The 19857-nt window shown below is 39.5% G+C and overlaps 1 protein-coding gene across 1 annotated transcript in view; it reads right to left on the reverse strand.

The window, feature by feature from the left end:
- The window catches only part of LOC128875967 (cadherin-99C), a 120940-nt gene extending 101285 nt beyond the window's left edge, over positions 1-19655 (reverse strand). The window contains exon 1 of the mRNA XM_054122029.1: positions 19364-19655. Coding sequence (XP_053978004.1) covers positions 19364-19366 — 3 coding nt within the window. The 5' untranslated portion in view covers positions 19367-19655. The remainder of the gene's footprint in view (positions 1-19363) is intronic.
- Positions 19656-19857: the final 202 nt, after the last annotated feature.

The following is a 19857-nucleotide window of genomic DNA, read 5'->3' on the forward strand; positions in this document are numbered from 1 at the left end:
TGTGGATCCGAGGATCGTGGCTTCGAATCCCCGTGCCTTATTTTTCGGTTAGACTCCTACATACCTTTTACATAAATTAAAAATGAGTCATATTTCTAAAACGAAACAGTATATACTGATTTCTTAATGAAGAAAATATTCCACACCCAAAGACTTGACAAAATTCGTCTCACATTCGCTAAGCCCAAGTGTCTGCCGTCGATTAAGTAACTCCATCGAATACAAATTGCGATATTAATCGAGCAGAACCGTGAGACGAAGGGGAAAGTGCGAAGAAATCACGATCTCAATTATTACAGCACGATTTTCGCTAATATCGCTGACTCTAAATAATCCAGGTCAAGAAGGAAATTTGTAACAATTTTCAACATGTCGTGTATTGCGATAATGTCGATGTCACCATCGAGTTCACATTATCGATGTTTTTATTTTGTAACCGGGCCAAGCAACAATAATGCGGGTAATGCATTTACACGAAACCAGCAATCACAGAGCTTATGTAACCGATGGGGAATCGGTTTATGCAATAGAAAAATTAACTTAATAAGCAAAACTCGTGAAAAGAGAAAGGAATGCGATCGTAAGGAGAATTACCAAACGCTTGTGATAATGTTTACGTGCTTTGAATATCCTGCGTGACGCCATGCAATGACGGACGAAACGAGTATTGTTATATAAAGTCCTTTTGTTACAAAATAGTACTGGGTATAATTTTAGCACTTTATATATAGGCAATAGAATGAACGTACGTTACAATAATAATCATTGAAAAAGTCATTGGTAAAATATTTCCTTTAATTCTTTTCCACATGCATTAATTATATTATTATATTACCATTGCGTTACCTTATATTCTGATTTACTATAAACCAGATTAAATCAGGTTTCTTCAAAAATATTTGAAAACCAGATTAAACCAGGTTTCCTCAATATATTACTAAACCAGATTAATACAGGATTACTACATATTAAACAAGAACATATTGGTTCAGGTTATACCAACACGTGCTCGATATGTAAACTATGGCGGATTAATAAAATTACCAAACATAATATATCGTTGCATCGAAAGACGTGTTTTAATTCCCTAATTCAAATTTATATTCAATAAAGAATTTTCGCTGATCTGATATTTTTAACTACCGATACAAAATTTTGTCGTGAGTTACAAAAAGAGCAAAAATGTTCCAAATGCGTAATTTCTTCCACTGTACCCAATGTGAGCTAACCTAGACTTTCATGAGAACTAAAGTCAGGAGACTTGTAGGTACTATCGACGTTCAATGGAATGCATCAGAAATCTGGAAAGCATCCACTAGTCGGCGTATCTACTTGACATTTATCACGAGTCGCTGGGAAGGAATTCACGTTCACCTGGCGGTATTGACATCATCGTTCTTACAATAAGCTGATCGAAACCAACGTGCACAGCGAGACTTGATCCAATACCCGAAAGAAAATTTCAAAAGTAATTCGATTGTTAAATTATTGTAAAGTATTGATTATTGTGTATAAACTACTAAAAATTTATTCTAGTGAAGAAAGAATATATAAACGAAACACTAAACTATTAATTTAATTAATATTGGGCAGCACAATCATTTCAGCACACGATGAGCACAAAAACTAGCGAAGTCACGGGAAAAACCTAACTTTAAGCCAAGTGGCGCTACTAGTTCGTCTACCCACCGTTCCCTGAGACATCCAACTTTCCCAGCCATGTACCGTCGTATAAAACGCGTACCATGCGTTCATTTTGCATACAATTTCCATATTTGCAAACCCCATGAACGCATAAAATCGGCACCCCCAGTAATTATCATGTCTAATTGCAAGCGTACGTACACTTTCTCCAGCTACTGTACACAGACGATTTAAAAACCGACACCGTTTCATTTCTTAACATCTGGGCAGCCATAAAGCGCCGATATGGCGCGCACGACTGGACAATCGAGCGGGTAATTACAGGTGCGCTTACAGGCATCCGATCGTAAAGGCGTTGCTGCATAACAATGTTTCCTTCTTCGTTTTGAAAAGGCCAACGTTCGATGCACAGTTGCGCCTGTTATAATTACAACGCGAGAGGCTGCCAACCCCTCTCGCCGAGCCCTTGCGATATTCCAGGAATAGTAACGCGCCCCAATTAACCATAGAGCAGCGCATATACACGCGTGGCCACGGGAATAATAGAAATTTTACAGTGAGACTTTTTGTTCGTTACGCGACATTAAAAGTTCCGTATAAGAAGTCTCAGCGACGAGGGTAATGGGCAAGACAGCAACGCTCGCGAAAAAGGAGCAATATAGTGAATCGAAAGGAAAGCGAAATTAACGATGGCCAACTGTCATTTACACGGTCCACGTCCTAACGAGACGTTTTAATTGCCGCGATCGAGTCAAGAGCAAACGAACCCGGTTGCGTCAGCTTTGCGTAAGGCGAAATCAATTAACTGTAATGAGGAATCGGTGGATCGTTCGTTAAAATGGGTAATGATTGATAGCGCGGGACTAATTTAAATTCGAACTCCGACGAATCGCGCAACAAACGAGGCTTCGCGTTACTATTAGCCCACGGGGGAATTCGAGCGCAATGCAACAAAATGTCTTGCTTTTAAACCTGTTTCTCTTTCCATCGAGAACCGTGAATGAACATCGATCGGTAACGTAATACGCGCTGTTTCGCGCTAATGACAGGATTTGTCGAATTGCTGCTTCATTGAAACGTTTTTGTTAATGAATCGCTAAACGAACAGCGAGGATGCTGGTTTGCAAATGTAAGAACCTATGCAATTTTTATTGGTTGTAATAGGAAATACGTGACGTTTACTTTCCATCGATAATTAACAGATATTGTCTTTTAACGATGAGTAATTATGATAAATACCTGGGTTGATACGCTTCTGTGGAAAGTAACTCTAGATGCATCTACGGTAAGATATTGGGACTTACCTGAAACAAAAATAAAGAATCGAGTTAGTAACAAAGATCAATTTTGGAAAGTATATTATAGCAAATAGAAGCTTACAATTTTGACAAATTTGAATGTGCATAGTGGTCTTATGATAAATGCACGAAGTAAATAATACACCCCTGAACTAAAGAATGTTTGCTAAGAGCAATTTTACATTCGAATCACTCCCATCGCGGTAATTTCTCCTACAGTTTTGCTCACCTTTTTCTAACTTCTTACCTACGCTTGCGGGACCGTCAACTTTGTATCAAGATAAATATACAAGACAGCAATTCCAGCAAGCCTGGAGCTATGAAAAACAGTAGACGACGAGAGTAGAGGACACCGTAACGGTGCAAACGCGATACGCGCCAATGAAACCCACTCTCATCCCCCTATACTTCTATAAGACTTCACGCGATAATTGCTATTCGATATTTATGGGACACGCGATACGGACAATTTTTTTCTTCTCATCGAGCTGGACATTTAGATCATTGTGGTTAGAAATATGAGTCCGACGATGAACGAGGAACTGTTGCGAGAAGCGCGACCATTGAGAAACCACAACTGTGTAACCCTCTTTTGTGGGAAGCACTTTAACTATGTATATTCATCAAGAGCAAATGATGACGTTCTGGCAAATATAACCGTTCCTATCGTGGCTAATGAAACGATGCAATTTCCGGGATTTTAAGATACTAGGTGTTCGGAAATTCAAGTAACAATTTTCATATCGGAGTACCAATTACACAACTCTGCCTTATTTATTGTTTATGTTTATTCGATAGACGAAATTGGAATTTGTATACTTTTCATTGCATCTTTGTGGTAGTGTTACCACTCGATTTCTGAGCTTTCTCTGATGGAAGTAAGTACAATTGTAAATAAATATTCTTAAATCAATTTTTACCAAGAAATAAAAAAGAAAAGAATTGAAGAAATACGTTAGCCTGTAAATAGGCACGAATGTCTCACCGTTAAAAATACAACCCTGCGATTCATTTCGGTCTCCATTGACACCCACCTCTTCCAACATAAATATCACCATCGGAGAAAACATTCTGCGATTATACGACGCGCTTTTTTACATTTTAACAATGGGCCAGGATCGTTTACGAGCCTCCAGTAATAAATTTTACTGTTCTTAAATCGAAGAAGCGAGGAATCCATAAAAATGGAGTGTCGCGCGCCGAGAACCTCCGCGTGAGGTCATTTCCCTTCCCGAAGCTTTTGTATCCCTAGTCGACTTTTTCACACAGGAATTTTGACTTGTCTACTTCATGCATCTTTGGCTTCACCTTCCCCTTTCTCCACTCCCAGCTATTAGCCTCCTCCTTCTTATAGCCTCGTCGTGTCCTACACCTGGCTACCTGCTGCACGACCTGCGCCTCAGTGGGCACGGTCAGTAACCAACGGAGCAGTTAAAAGCGCCGCGCCTTTAAAAAGGAGAAATAAATGGGTGGCTTGCTCTGGAAAACATTCCGTATTCAGAAACGAGTTCGGTAAACGAATGTGCATACTCAAATTCGCGGGGCTACATTCTTCGGCTCCAACGGGTACAGTCGCGTTGCGGTCCTACCCGAAAACCGTCGAACAGGAACGTTCCAATATTTTAAGTGATAAGTGGAACCGGTAGCTGATTTGGTAAAAAAAAAAGGAGCTGTATAATTATAGTCCCGGCAAGATATATAGAATGGTTAAGTGGATAATTATGTCAAATGTATCTCGACATTTTTCGAGGTGGACCCTACTCTACCACTGACATTTCAATTTTCTGTTCCCATGATATTTGCAGAATTATTTCTCACGTTATTTTTTTTTTTTTTTTTTGGAAACCTAATAACTCTGCAGGCTCGACCACTAATTCCTGTGAACTTCGGTTAAGTCATGGATATATGTATAAATAGACACGAAGTGATTTTTTTTAGAGAGAAACATGAAATTTATGCAATGGATTGGAGGACATTAATTAAATGCCAGACAGGCTCCAAAAGTGCACACGAGATATACTGATTTGCCATTTTCTTTTGAAAAACCCATTGAACACATCGATACTAAATTTTGTGAGTACATTTGCTAGTGTTTTGACAACCCATATAAATTTTGTTAAGTACACAGGATTCATTTCATTGCACTTTTCAGATACAACAAAATCGAATATATCTTATATATATAAATGTAGCAATATGATCAAACCCCCCTGGAAATTATAAAATAGCATCACTTTGCGAATAATATTCCAACATAATTCTCTCAAAAATGAACGAACCTACTATCGAACGTAACACATGCAATTATCGGCGAATGCCTCGTTCGGTTAATGAAAATGTTTCCTCACAAGTCAATAAAATACGTTAGTCGAATATTGGAGAACAATGGCGTTTCGCTGATCATCGTTTAATTATAAGCAAAACTAGCGATAAATTCGTGATGCAAGCGCTATTAACGTAATGGAGGAACGCTCGAACTCGACGGTACTTTAGGAAGCATGTATGGCTATGTATCGCGCCGCTATGTAAATTCAGGGAAGAATGGTAATTAATACAACAAATGTGAGCAATGGACTGGTATGCACCGGAGAGATTTGCAATCCAACGGGTGCGGTCGTTTTTCGCTCGTAAATTTATAATGGTGATTAACGAGCTTGTCTATTGCACGTAGTCCAGGACGCGGACCATCGACAGGAGCAAGATTTAACGTCAACGCGAAGTAGTCGACGCACGCCTAACCCTCGATTTGCGCATAACTCACATTGCACAGCTTCCACTTAATACGGTGGGAATAATGTCAACCGATTTTCTATTGTATTTTATTTTATTTTCTATGTAAAATTTGTAGAATAAAAACTTTGATGTAATTTTGCGTAAGAAAAGCTTTCACACTTGGTAGTTGTTTCTTGTTACCAATAAATATTAAATCCACGATTGAGCAAAATATGAAACAGTACTTCCCCACAATTTTACTAAAAGTACAGAAAAAAAATGACAGCAAAAAATTGAGAATAAGTATACATTACGCTACAAACACGGGTTACGGTTACATCGATTAACCTAACCGTGCAATTTGCGCGATCAAATTTACGACTAGAAATAAGGAACAAGCTCCGGTAACGGATTTCACCAAAACAATGCAATAAACCTCTGCCAGCGTACTAATTGCAACAAATTAGGATCGAAGGAATTAGTGCTAACGGAAGGAGCAAAGAAGATACAAAATAAACTTTTACGCTATGCGTAAATCCTTGAAGAGTGGTTCTCGAGCAAGAATTATATCCAATAAAGGTGGCCGTAAATCGTGCATTTTATATTGTGAAAATAAAAGTGGAACCTCGAAGCCTATCTTCCTGTTTGTATATAAACGTCAGGCTCGATTTACACGAGACTTTTACGGATCGTATTTACCGTGGAAATCGAGGGTGCTGTGTACTTATTATACGAGATCTCTTTAATGTAAAATCTATGCTCTCCAGGCGAGACGATCGAGCTGTTTTATGGAGAAAACTCGAAAACACGTATCCTTTACTGTTCCTTTATTCCTTTATCCGAGGAAGATACGGTACACTTGTGTAGTACAGGCGTTGAGATCATGCTTATACATAAATTGTTTATGTCAGTAGCTACAGCAACAACCTCGAGGTAGTTGCAACGACTAAAGAAGTCGTAAACTGGCAAAATATATTAAGGAAAAACGTAAAGGATTCTTCAAACGAGGCTTTAAGATTTTTATTTTTTAATAAACAGTAATAGAATATATTCGATACTTTAAATTAGACATGAAAGATTTTTATTAAGTGTACTTCTCGCCTATGCAGTGGAGTATTTCGTTAGAAAAATAAAATTTTAAAGCCTTTTTTGGAAAACTTTTACAATCGAATGGAAAGAAAATAAAAAAGGGGGATTTCTGTGATCCTTGCAAACAAATTCAGCACCACATACTACGTGACACCGAACAACGCACGGTGTTTGCCGTTCCGGTTAACATTTGCGTTAGATTCAACGTGAGCCTGCTTTTCTAAACGTTGTCACGTTTCCCGCGTCAATAGTTAGAATTTTCTATGGCGAAATACCTGCAGCATCCTGCGGCCACCATTCGGTATGCAGGTACTGCGATACCTTGGACCTTTTTCACAGGCCATAAATTGCGTTTAATTTCAAACAGCTTGGGAACAGTCGACTAATGAACAGTGAATGGTCGTTTGAGCGACTTACGATGATATTCTAACCCTTGTGGCCAAAAATGCTAATGAGTAAGTTGAGTTAAGTTTGGGTTAAGTCCTGGGCAAAATTATTTAATAAAAAAAAAAGCATTTTGCCTTTTTTGAAGGTGTAATTCATTGTTCTGTCATTGTTCAAATAAAACGTGTTGATGGAAATTCTAATTCTCATTCAACAGTTATTTATCTTTTACTCCTTACTCGCAATTTTTATTTAAATAAGGATTGTACCCATCTCTGAGGTCTGGCGACCCTAGAACCCTACTACACGTCTCCTCTGGCAGGCTCATTAAAGGATAATTTCGGTACGTGTACAGAGCAGCAGCACGTGCTACTAAACGAACAAACACGTGATGCCTTTATTCCGGTAACAGGAGTCCTACTTCGAGACAGGCAATATGTTTACATGATGCGATGAAATACTATACTCTCGGTTGCGTCGCGTTTGATGCCTTACGTAATTTAACTTGTACCTTGCGTGAGCGCAATATTTCCAGAGGGAAATCTTCTATTGGAAGCCTTCAATGAACGCATTCAATGAGTGAAAGCGATATTGAATGCGAATGGCATCTAATAATTACACGGTGATGCATACACTTCCTTTAGGCTTCAAGGATAAGTAATTCTTTGCCAATACTTTGTTTACGAGAAATGAGTAATATTCCTAACGGGCTAATTTTGTTTCATTCTAATCCTATGATTCTATTTTATAACAGTAAAATTTCATTTATCAGTCCATCAGAAAAATATTGTTTAAGAGCCTAATTAGTGGGCAAGTAATTTACCGACAGCTTATGAATTAATTATCCATCTACTCTGTAACCTGCATCCAGAAAATTATCCTTTTAATTTAATTACGAAGATAGATCTGATGGTATACTTATGTATGTTCTTCACAGGGCATTTACATAACTATGTACAACGCCGCTTGGCAATTATTCAAGTGATAAGAGATCAGCAGCGAATATGTTAAAGCTGACACACAGCAGATATTCGCTCAGATTAATTGAGCGCAGTTCAACGGAGCTCCGAAGTGTATATATCATTTCCTTGCATTATGGATGGGATTACACCAAATTTATGAAAAAAAGCATGATGTTATTCTAGGAGAGCATTGAGGCATTTGAGACCCAAGAATTTAAAATTAAATTTAACCCTATAACAAACACAAGGCACTATACCGGTATCTCAAATGTTTTTCTGTTGGCTAGACTGTTTCACATTTAACAAACCTTACAAATGGTTAATGCATATACTACCCATTTTGAAATTGTTAATAAAAAATAATACTACGTGACGCATTCGTGAATCAGTGCTCACTGTAGGGTTAATTAAAGTGAATAACTGAAGAAAATAAAACTAACCACAAACAATCTGGAAATACGTGGTGCCATCAATGTTCCTAAATCCCACTTGCATTCATCGATCGCAACAAACTGCAAACGCAACTCTGTAATGCATCTCAATTCAGTGAACGTGGTGGAAACGTGAAAAAGTAGTATTAAGAGAAGGCAAACTAGGAAATTTTCTAATCCCCCCGGGACTGCATGTCTCACGGACTCTCAACGGCCGTTTCCTGAAAGGAAGCATGCTGATGTTAGAAAGTACGTAAGTCGGAGAAACGTGTACAACCGTAGGGCAGGGGACAATTTCAGCGTGCTTCCTTTCTTGTGCATCGAATGGTCGTGTCCCGCGAAAACTATACCGACGACAGGATCGTGACGACGATCGAGGAGCTCGCGTGCCATTTCGAGGGGGCCATCGATCTGCGCCAGGCAATTTTCCGCGATGTGCGAAAGGATCGTCTTCGTATACATCTCATAGACTTTCAAATCATCGTCGTTCAACGAGAGATGCACGACCGATACAGCTCGCGACTTCCAGCCGAGATATTAGCCGTCGAGAATTTATTGCAACGACCAGCTGTTTGCCCTTACTGCGCGGGACTCGAACTTCGACCATTTCAATGGGAAATTAAGGAATGAAGAAATTAAGAAGAAAAGAAACGAAGACGTGAAATAATGAAGTAATAAACAATTGAAAGCATAATGTAACGAAAAAACAAAGAAATGAAGATATAAAGACGTAGAGTAATGAAGTTATCTAGAATTGAAGAAATAAAGTGATGAAGAAACGAAGACGTGGAGTAATGTAAAATCGAGGAAATAAAGAAATAAAAAATGAACGACAAAGGAATGTCTAACTTTACCTAGAACTATAAATTCATTTCACAACGAGTAACAAATAAATCATGTTCTGGAATGCTACTCCAGAGTCTCGATCATCTTCCCCTCTACACGAAATAAAATACAGCGAAACGATATAATCTTCCTCGCTGGTGCATCGTCTGGTATTTCGTTCGAAGCTATTCCGTGGTTGCACCCATAGCCTGCCGAAAAAATGCCCCCCTAAGATCGAAATCGTGATTCGCCGCGAAAATCGTTTCCAGCCGATGGATCTCCCCAACGTCACGTAACAGCGATTTGTCTTCGCCACGGTGAAATTAACGCTGTTCTAATCCATTCTGCGCCAGGCTCGTATACCTGTTGCTCGCCACTTCTATAGGACTTAGCCACCTGCGTTGGCCTGGACAGGTGGGGGTGCAGAGGTCAAACGTAACGTCGAAACTCGCGGCACACGTGGTACCGAGTTACGAGAAACTGGTCGTAAATCGAGGTGAACCGAGGTGCCTCGCCGTGGGCGCCAATATAACGGTGACGGTCAGGTCGCTTGTGGCCTCCTTTCTGCATCGACGTCCCTCTTCTTCCTCTCTCTTCCTTTCAGCTCTCGGCACCTCTTCTTCGACTTCGGCGATTCGTGTAACTGTACATTCGTTCGTATAACCACCTTCTTACCATACGATCAAACGCGCCTGCGCCGAGGATTCGGCTTATAGCGGTCACGCCGTCTGCGAAAAAACAGGCTTCAACCTCTTCTTGGCCACCGGCACAGAGCTAGCCATCTCTGGGTCATAGGAGAAGAGTAATCGAGTCTTCGACTACCTATTGGGTAGATTCACTGTATTTTTTTTTTCCAGAAAAAGATAATTTCTTCGTTGTTCGAATCGATTGACAGAAGAGAAAGCACGATTTTCATATACCTGTTTTGCTTTTGGGCATGGGGAGTCGCAGGATGGTCGTAGATGTGAAAGTTAGACGATTAAGTGCGGCGAATTTTGTATAGATTGAGAATTAAATTGATTGTAATTGTGCGCATCATGTGGTACGTGATTTACTAAGTAATTTTTATAGATGAGACCAAGTTAGCAGAGCCATGACGAGACATCAATGACAGTAATATTACTCTTGGTGAGAAGCTTATTTGTATTACTAAAGCATAATTTTCATTTCTATATAGTGTTACTATACTTCACTAATACAACTACAGTTAATTACATCTTTTACTCAAGATTCTCAGAAACTACGTGTCCCACTGGAGGGCTGTGTAACCCCCGTTGAGAATTCCTGCTCTATAGGATTTACAACGGTAGGCTGAGCTGGCCACTTCGTACCATTGATTCTCCTTACTACATATATAAAAATTCCCAAACCAACGGCAGAATACTTCGAGGTGTTTATCATCCTGAAATAATCACTTCGAGGGCGTTTCCTTTATGGCTAACGGCACCATATGGGTTTTCAAAATGTCTTTACACCCATCCATGGTTTCTTCGAATCAAACGATAGGACCAGTTTAGTTTTCAGAGAAGCACCCCGACAAATGCGCATGGGAAAAGTACCACGAGCAAAATCACGTAAACATCCTGAAGCCTTTGAACTCTGCTTCCCGACACCCCACGCGTTTAAACAATGCCCAATTTTTGCACTAAAGAGCGAGAAGGTATCGCGTCTCACCGTCTTCCCATCGCTAATTAGCGCTGATGGGAAGGTGGTGCGCGATCCGAGCAGAGCAAAGTCCTCCGTCGAGTGAAACAACGGTTGAATTCAGAGTAGCATGTGTCACGAACTCGGAGATCTCGAGATTCAAGAGAAAACGTGAGTGATCAGTTAAATATTTCCTTGTCAGCGTAATGGACCGGAAATACACGCTGGCTGGGATCTGCATGCTCATCGCGTGTCACAGAACACCTCTTCCTAGAAACTCCTCTGAGAAATGTCCGATTCTATTTCCGTGGAAATAAAGAGACCAATCTCGACACCGACTCTCGTGTCGTAAAACGCTGGGACATGTTGCACAACAATGAATCACGACAGTGTCGAGTGCGATGTCAGTCTATGTCGAAATCGCAGCTGAATACGGATTCAGCGAGATTCAACATGTGTTTGTGGACAGAATATGGGCTCCAGGTGGTGGGAAGACATATTAAGTGTTATGGTAGAGATTGGAGGCTTGATGGTTGTTCATCGTGGTTGCCATCTTTGGTACATTTCAGATTTAGATTGCAAAAGTTTACTGAATGGTTTTTCTTGGCTTATAAACGACCACATTATAAGCAGTTATGTGATTGCAATGATATATAGAAATCTCTTGGTGATCGACTTCATGCAGGACCACTTTGTTGCATTGTGATTGCTATATGCGAGACCATTCTATTTTATGTTAACTTTGTATGAATACATACATGTGGTTGTTGTAATTTATACACAGTTTATCAGATTGTCATTGAATTTGGTATGCCGACTTACGTGACATAGGACACCGATGTCACTAAAATTTATTACCTTGAAGATTGAAGATTAAATATCGACACTGAGATGCCATTTTCTCCTACAGTCTTCAAATGTTCGTAGTTACACATTTTATATAAAAAGGTCCAGCAACAACATCACCAGCTTCTTTCAAGTACCATTAACAACACCAAGAGCGCGCTTATTGCCAGCAGTGCTACCAGTGCGACTATCGCGAGGTCTACGCACGATTAAGAATTTGTAGAATAGCCTTTGCATCTCTGTTTACAACCCGATCTCAGCTGATTGTTAACTCCGAGGTTGTTAAGAAGCAGGAAGAACGCGTTTATCTCGACGCTGCATCTGAGGTTTCAGTGATCGTTGTCGCACGTTTTCCAACACGCGAAAAGACGTGGGAAAAAAGCTTCTACGGCGTTAATTCAATCCCTATGAGAATTCGCCCTTTGTTCCAGGTACGATTCACGGGTGCCATAGATGGATTTTTGCAGACTGCGCACGAATCTTTATACCCTTTCGCGCACGCAACCGTAAATTAAACGTGCCAACTCGTATCTAGAATGAAAATTGTTTATCGAACTCCGTAGACGCTTTGCTCTTCATCATCGATCGCGTCAGGTATTCATGAGAACTCGACACGAAGTACCGAGGGAGTCGATTCTGGTTTAATATATCATCATGTGAAGTTTGTTTTTCTTCATGAAGCGTCGATGTTCTGTCTGCAAGTCGTTATACCGAGAGGCTTTCACTCTCGTTATATATTTCTCCTATTTGTCTCAAAGAGATCTTCATCTGAAAGTATGGAATTTTATTTTTCTTTAATACCAATGATCTTGAAAATCCTTGAAACCAAATTTTGCTCTCTGTGACTACCTTCACAAAATAATTCTTTTTTTTTTTAGATTCAATTTTGAACTTTGAGAAATAGGAGACATTTTCATACGTTGGTGTAGTATATAGGGTGTCTAATTTATGGTGACGACTCCAAATATAATACGAAGGCAATATTTTCTGATGACGCAGGCGTTCTGACAGCCAATGGATATCCCGTTGACGCATCGCGAAACCCCCCGGGAACATATAAACTTGATAGATGACGCAGAAAGTGGAAAATTAAACTGCCCCGCAATCGAATCTGTCCACGTGACGTTCACGCTTCGCAAAGAAACACGTCCACGGGTATATTCGCAACTCAGCCTCGGGTCAGGTATGATATCTGCTAGAGGCCACGGTTGTAAACGCGCATTTAAAGAGATGCAACGTTTACAGAGAAATTAAAACCCCTTGGCCTTAATGTACGAATAATTATGCGTTTAATAATCTGCTCGTACGGATTAGTGGTAGATCGCGAGACGGCAATTCGCTGAACCTCCTCATTTCACCCGGCTTTCACCATGTTTTCACGTGATGGGCTCAAAACCACCCAGAAATAGAGAGTGAGGCCTCTTAGAAGTCTCTAATGTATTGGAAGAAATAAAAATAGGATTTAAAAAAAGAGGAAATCAAACTTATTATCGAATAAAAAGTGCTTACATCGATCTAAAAGTTTTGAATAATCTACCATCAAAATCGTGGTTTAGTCAAACGTAAAAAATCGTCCACTTTAAACAGAAATCAGAGCTAATAAATCCATGCAATTGTACCACTCGATCACCTTACAGTTCTTAGACACGAAATATATAGAGAAAGAAATCGATGCTTGAATGGAATTCAGTCTCTCGAAACCACTCGATTTATAGTCGACCTTAAAATTGCACACGTCGCTTACATAGAAACACACGATTCCTGTGCAATTTTATTTTCAATTTATTTCCCACTTGATTTATACATCGAGCAGTATCGGTAAACTATTAATACGAACAGAAATAAATTGCGGTAGGCTTTAATGTAACACACGTTCCTATAATGTCGAATGTCGTGTATTCAATCATCCAAAGAGACTTTCAGTCGCGAAATCGCCGTTTTGTCTATGGAAATACAGTTACACCTCAATGTCCTCAGCTTTCGCGTTACCTAATTGCGAGACGTGCACGCGACCTGTGACATTTGATCATTCGACGAACTCGTTTGGACGATTGGGCTAAACTTACGTTCACCGTGGGTATTTTATATTCGTGTCCACGCGCGATAACGGTCTTACATAATGATTGCCGCGGAATATAGAAAAACACCGGTGGTACTAGCGTCGGCGGTTTTCGCTCACTCCTCGCGAATTGGCTGGTTTTTATAGAATTCTGCGCATGACTGAGCGAAACTTTTGCTGACTTCGCTGAATTCTAAATACGCCAACGTTTTATTGAATCGTTAGCAACGGTGACGTTTGTTGCTGACAATAATTGGGTCGTTCGTTATGAAAGTGGCGCAAGTGGAATTTTTTTTTTTTAAATCATGTTTCTCCCGAGCGATGCTTAAAGACGATATCTTCGAGTATTATTAGAAGGAAGAGGAGTTTGGTAAATTTTGATTAGCTCGAATTTACTTGTATCCTAATTGACATATGCATAATTTCTACAACTTTAGTAGAGGAGTATTAAAAATCCCCCAAAGAAGTGAATCAATCCTAGATTTTGGCAACTGACTCTTAATAGTTACAAATTCATTTCTCATATTAGGGAACCAACTTTTCTAAGCTGAAAAGTTTAAAAAACATCTAGCCGGTCATTTCCTACTTAAAAATTTCTCAAAGAGACCATCTCTGTTCCTCAACGATCTCCTTCCAAAAGGTCAACATGAGGACCTAATCGTGCAGACAATTTATCGAACCACCCGGTACGTGGAGGAACACGTCAATAGAGTCCTGCTGTGGCCGTCACCCTGTATATGTCGCGCGGAGGAAGTTAGTAACAAGAAGAACCGGTCGACTGGTACAGTAACCGTTTCGTATCTGTCATTTTTCTCCGCCCGATACCTGCTTCTCTGCTGTGTACCCTTTATCCTCTTTTCCACCTACCTTTCACCAGTTTCCCCGACGTAGGAGCGCGCGATTTTTCGTAACAACAATAAACCGGCTCCGCTGCGTGGCCGCGACGGTTTTCGTGACGGCGTCTCCCAATTTAACCCGAAAGAACGACGAGGTGAGTACACGCGAGGGCACTTTAAACTCGGCTACAGGAGGAGTACTGTAACATACGGGCAGAGTGGATAGGCGGGTTTTCTATCGGCGATCGTCGATCCGTGGAAAAACCAGCCGCCGGCGCCGATCGACGTTAACTCTTTCAACTTCTGCGCCTCCTTCGCTTTGACGTCCGTTTGAAAATAAAAGTACTGCGAGAAGATCACATCACTATTTGTTGAAAAAATAGCAGAACTCTACCGAGAACACATGAAGTTTGAAATAGAGGATAAGTATGAAAGTATCGAAGTTATGTTACCATGAATTGTTCGTTAATTTACTACTTTCATATCTCCAATTTATTTGGAATTTCTAATTAAATTAACAATGGAATTAGACCGTATATTATTTAACCTAATTCGAAGGAAAATGCGAGATACCATCTAGATTTAACATAGAGTATAAAGCAGGTACGTTTACCTAATTAGCAGAGAATTCAGGAATTATTTTTACGACGATTTCAGTAATCTTATTGCTATAATGTAATATATAATATGTTTGAATGTTCAATAATATATTCGATAATACTTGCAGTAAATTTCTGCTCACTAAAATTTCATTTGCATTAATAATTCATGTACATTTTTGTGATTTAAATTCCGAGGGTATTACCATAAATTTGATACGATATTTACGTGTCGAAAAGAATAGTTATTTTTATCACTCATTTGTACTTACTAATTTTTAGGATTAAACATATTTATACACGACTAACTACTGTATTTGTGACATAACTTGCAACGACTGCCACCGCAACAAGCCTGCTGCGAAAATTATTCCTGAATGGTTCTTATGTAAGTTGTCTTACAGTACCGATACTTTCTCGATAGTATCAAAAAGCGTTTGAAAGGGATATTTAAAAAAAAAAAACGAATCGATACAGTATCTAAAATGACAACTTGTGTAATTAACAACTCTATGGAATTCCGATAATACTTTTCTTGTCGTATAGAAAAAAGAGTATCAAATGAATCGCATTCCAAAATTGATGAACATGGTGGATAATGGCAACGAAAGTCCATAAATCGTGAAGTACCGTCACACCTGACTACTCGAGAAAGATCATTGACGGAAATTTAGTTCCTCGATCAGGATAATTATCGAGACACGTTCATTACCCCAGGCAACAAAAGAAACTGCATCGGATACTGGCGCGCGAGAAAGTGGGTGGTAACCGTGATACAATGAGATAAATTACAGAAGCATTAATTGAGATATAATAGGGCAAAACGACTCGGCAAACTCACCGACACTTTCTAATTAATCGTATCGCGGAAGAGTATACATTTTCGCCTGTTATCGTTTCCTTTAAGACGCTCGTGAATTTTCACGAGGGTTACGCAAACCGCCGGCTGAAAATTAACATGGGGCACGATGAATGGTAACTTAATGATACACTTTCTATGCTCGATCTGCGAATACCCAGAAGAAAAATCTCATTTGACTGAAACTAACTGCTGGAAGCCTCCACTTAACCGAATGGAAATGGCTTTGAATAGCAAACTGTTCTTACACTACTCTTGGAAAGTTTATAAACGTTTTTCTCAACAGCCTGTACAATTCAACTTAGAATTAGTTTCCCTACAATATTTATGTTGGACTGATAATAAAAAGCTCTCGATCAGATTTCTCCAACAGTCCAAATTATATTCATACGAAGTCTCGTACTCGTAGTAAAAAATGGTAACAGTGAGTGTTGCAAGGGAAAGAAGAATTCTCAGTTGTAATTACATCGCGCATGATGCGACAATGTTTATTAGCCATTTTCCATGCGAGTCACGAGGAGACGAATGTACACAGAAACCGCTGACACTTTTTCACGTTGCATGCTTATTACGATGCAATTAGAGTACAGCCACGTGTTGGCGTGGACAGGAAAAGGAAACGACAGCGAGGCAAAGATACGCGGACCTACTGGTATCATTTGCATTTACTTCTAGAGCCAGGTTTTACCGTGATTTGCACGCATGACTGACCGAGCAGCTCGTCGTGGCACGTGTATATGATGGCATAACTTTATAACATTAGTAGGCGCTGCTACTGAAATCCAACTACGCCGAGGTGTCGTACGTTTCTCGTTATCGTTTCGTTGAACTCCCCGTTTCCTTTTCAAATAAACAACTACGATTAAAACCAATAATTATTTTTAATTACTTTTCTTTTCGGCTATTTCTTTCGGTGATAGCGGTTTACACGAAAGTTAATTAGAATAACTCTAAAACGACGACTCCAAACATGAGCAATAGCCTGTCTGAATCTAAAGTCTATCACTACAAAAATTATCGTTCTTTTATCTGCTAATAATTGTCTGAACACATTGCTGCGTATCGCACAGAGGGCTTTTGATGTTCGTTGTCTGTATCCGTCGGCTGGGAAGAACGTTATCGGGGTATAAACGGATTCGACGTTTGCACACGGTTACCTGGTTGCAAACGTGCCTTGATGTCGAAATGCTGTCGCCAATCGAACGCCACTTAATTTCAAAGGTAACAAGATACACTTGTTGAACGCGGAGAAACTCTGTACAGCTTCAATTAAAGGATGTACGGCCGCTTCAGTTGGAGCCACCGACAGTTACATACTACTCGCACACCTAAATTTGGATCGAGGCTTCAACGATAAGAGGCACGCAACAACGCGAAGCCAAAGAACGTAACGGGCACACGCGATTAACGCGTTCCTCTTTCCTATTTATTTCTAAAGGAAATCTTGTGCCGAGCACGCAGCTACAACACAAGTAAATAGAGAGAGACAAGTATATTCCTAAAATTGTTATGTTCCGAAGATTGATGTACGTATCAATACAGAAATAAATAAATAAGTTATCCACGGTAAAAAGTAAAGCGTTCTTTAGAGATCGTAACCCCTAGTTTAGAAAACCCTAGTTAGATCAGTGAGTCTACCACTTTCACCCCAACCTACATCTACCTAAATCAAATTCATAATATCAAAGTATGTACTATGCGATTTGTACTGTGCAATTTTTGTACTCCTTATCTGATGTCTAGATAAAAGAAGGATATCCTTCTTTAGCAACAGAAGCAATAAGCCAGGAATATTTCATAACGGACCTCTAAAAATGAAACTGTTCGAATAAAATGTTCTTCGTAAATTTGTTCTACAATTTCATCTCTGGTCGAATGGTTAATTAAATGTTATTAATTCATTCTCAACGCAGAACTTTATTTTATCACGAAATCATATAACAGCACCTCGCACTTCTCCTTAACGAAGCATGTATATTATTTGTGTTTGAAATGAGATCGTTGCATGTGCACCACGAAATCACATGCACGCGCATTCCATTACGACTCGATTGTATTTCTTTAACGCATCCTTTCTACTCGCGTCACGAGCCAAATGAAGACGCTAAAGTTCGCATCGTTTCTATTCTCTGCATAATCTGATGCGCGTAACCTTTGTCGGGTGACCTTTAAACACGAATCGTATGTTCGAGTCATAACGGATCCGTAAAATTATGATTCTCTCCGCGTTTGATCTTACGTACAGCAAGTTATTCATCCGCTAATTATGGACCTTAATAATGTATAATTTTAATTAACATAAAATTAATTATACATTGCTACTTTATCATCCTGTATGTCTATTTTGTAATATTTAATACTACTTTTAAGTATTGGTTCAACAATAGCGATTACTCCAAAATTACTTCGTACTCCTTAACGATATTATGCTCCATTATAATTAATCATTTAGTCGACATTTACCTCCAATTTCGATAACGATTTCCATAAATAATAAAAAATCAATCACTCAGAATCGTCAGATTAATCAGTAATCTGATTACTCGACGACCATAATCGTGGATTATATTCTGCTCGATACAACCGTGCACTACTCGACTTATATCGGATAGTCCAGACCCAGGAGAACCAATATCGCAGATAATCGGGACTCAGAATGATCAAATCGGCTCTACGGTATATTAACCATACTGATTAAATTCTATCTGTACTATAGATTCTATATAGTTTGTATATTCTATATACTCTATACATACTCTATCTGCCTCCTATTATACAACATTTATATATTTCAATTATAAATACTCCATTTATTATATCACATTAAGTTGCCTCAAAAGTTTCTTTCGTGAGTTGCATTCAATTATTTTCTGTGGCAGTGTTTACATAAATAGACAATCTAATTTCTTAGACATTGATGCTGTAACAGTAATGAATCGAAATGAATCGTACAGAATTCAGTAATGTAACATAAAACATAAAATATTTTGTATATCAAATATTTCGCTGAAAATCAAATGTTCGCAAGCAATAATATTATTCTACGATTAATTTCCCTCTAAAAGTGACCCGGTACCGATGTTTACGTTCATCACTGTTCGGTACAGAGTTCAACACATGTTGCCAATGTCTAACTGAACGTATTCGAAAGTAGATAATGCAAACTTGTACTTACCATGCTGGTTGCGCGTGTGTGTGCTCGTTTGCGCCTAATGCCACCGTCTGCGGCTGTCCAATCCAGGCATCTCTATAAAGTAGCCGGTAACAACAATTCGGAGCAACCAGTGGTATCGCCGTTTGCCGCGGTTTGTTGTTGCACCAGTCAACACAATTCACCACCAACCAAAACCAACACAAAACGGCACGAGCAGAGAACGCGCGCGTAAGGGTGCCGCTGTACTCGCACTCAATGTTATCGTGTCGAAAAAGCCCGGTTTAAACGTTTCTTTTTTTTTCCAGCTATCCGAACACCAGCGAGCGGCGATGTGTTCACCAGTGGATTTAAGAAGGTGAACTGGAAGAACGTCCTTGACGAACGGTGCTCGAGGATCGCTCGCCAACTGTGCTCGTTACGATAAATTTCTAGGCTTTTGGGGTGTTCAACCCTTTTTTTTCGCGCCTCTTCGACGAAACCGAAACGTCACACGTGCAGAACGAACAGGAGAAGCC

This window comes from Hylaeus volcanicus, chromosome 4, assembly GCF_026283585.1.
Source record: "Hylaeus volcanicus isolate JK05 chromosome 4, UHH_iyHylVolc1.0_haploid, whole genome shotgun sequence".
In the NCBI taxonomy this organism is placed as follows: domain Eukaryota; kingdom Metazoa; phylum Arthropoda; class Insecta; order Hymenoptera; family Colletidae; genus Hylaeus; species Hylaeus volcanicus.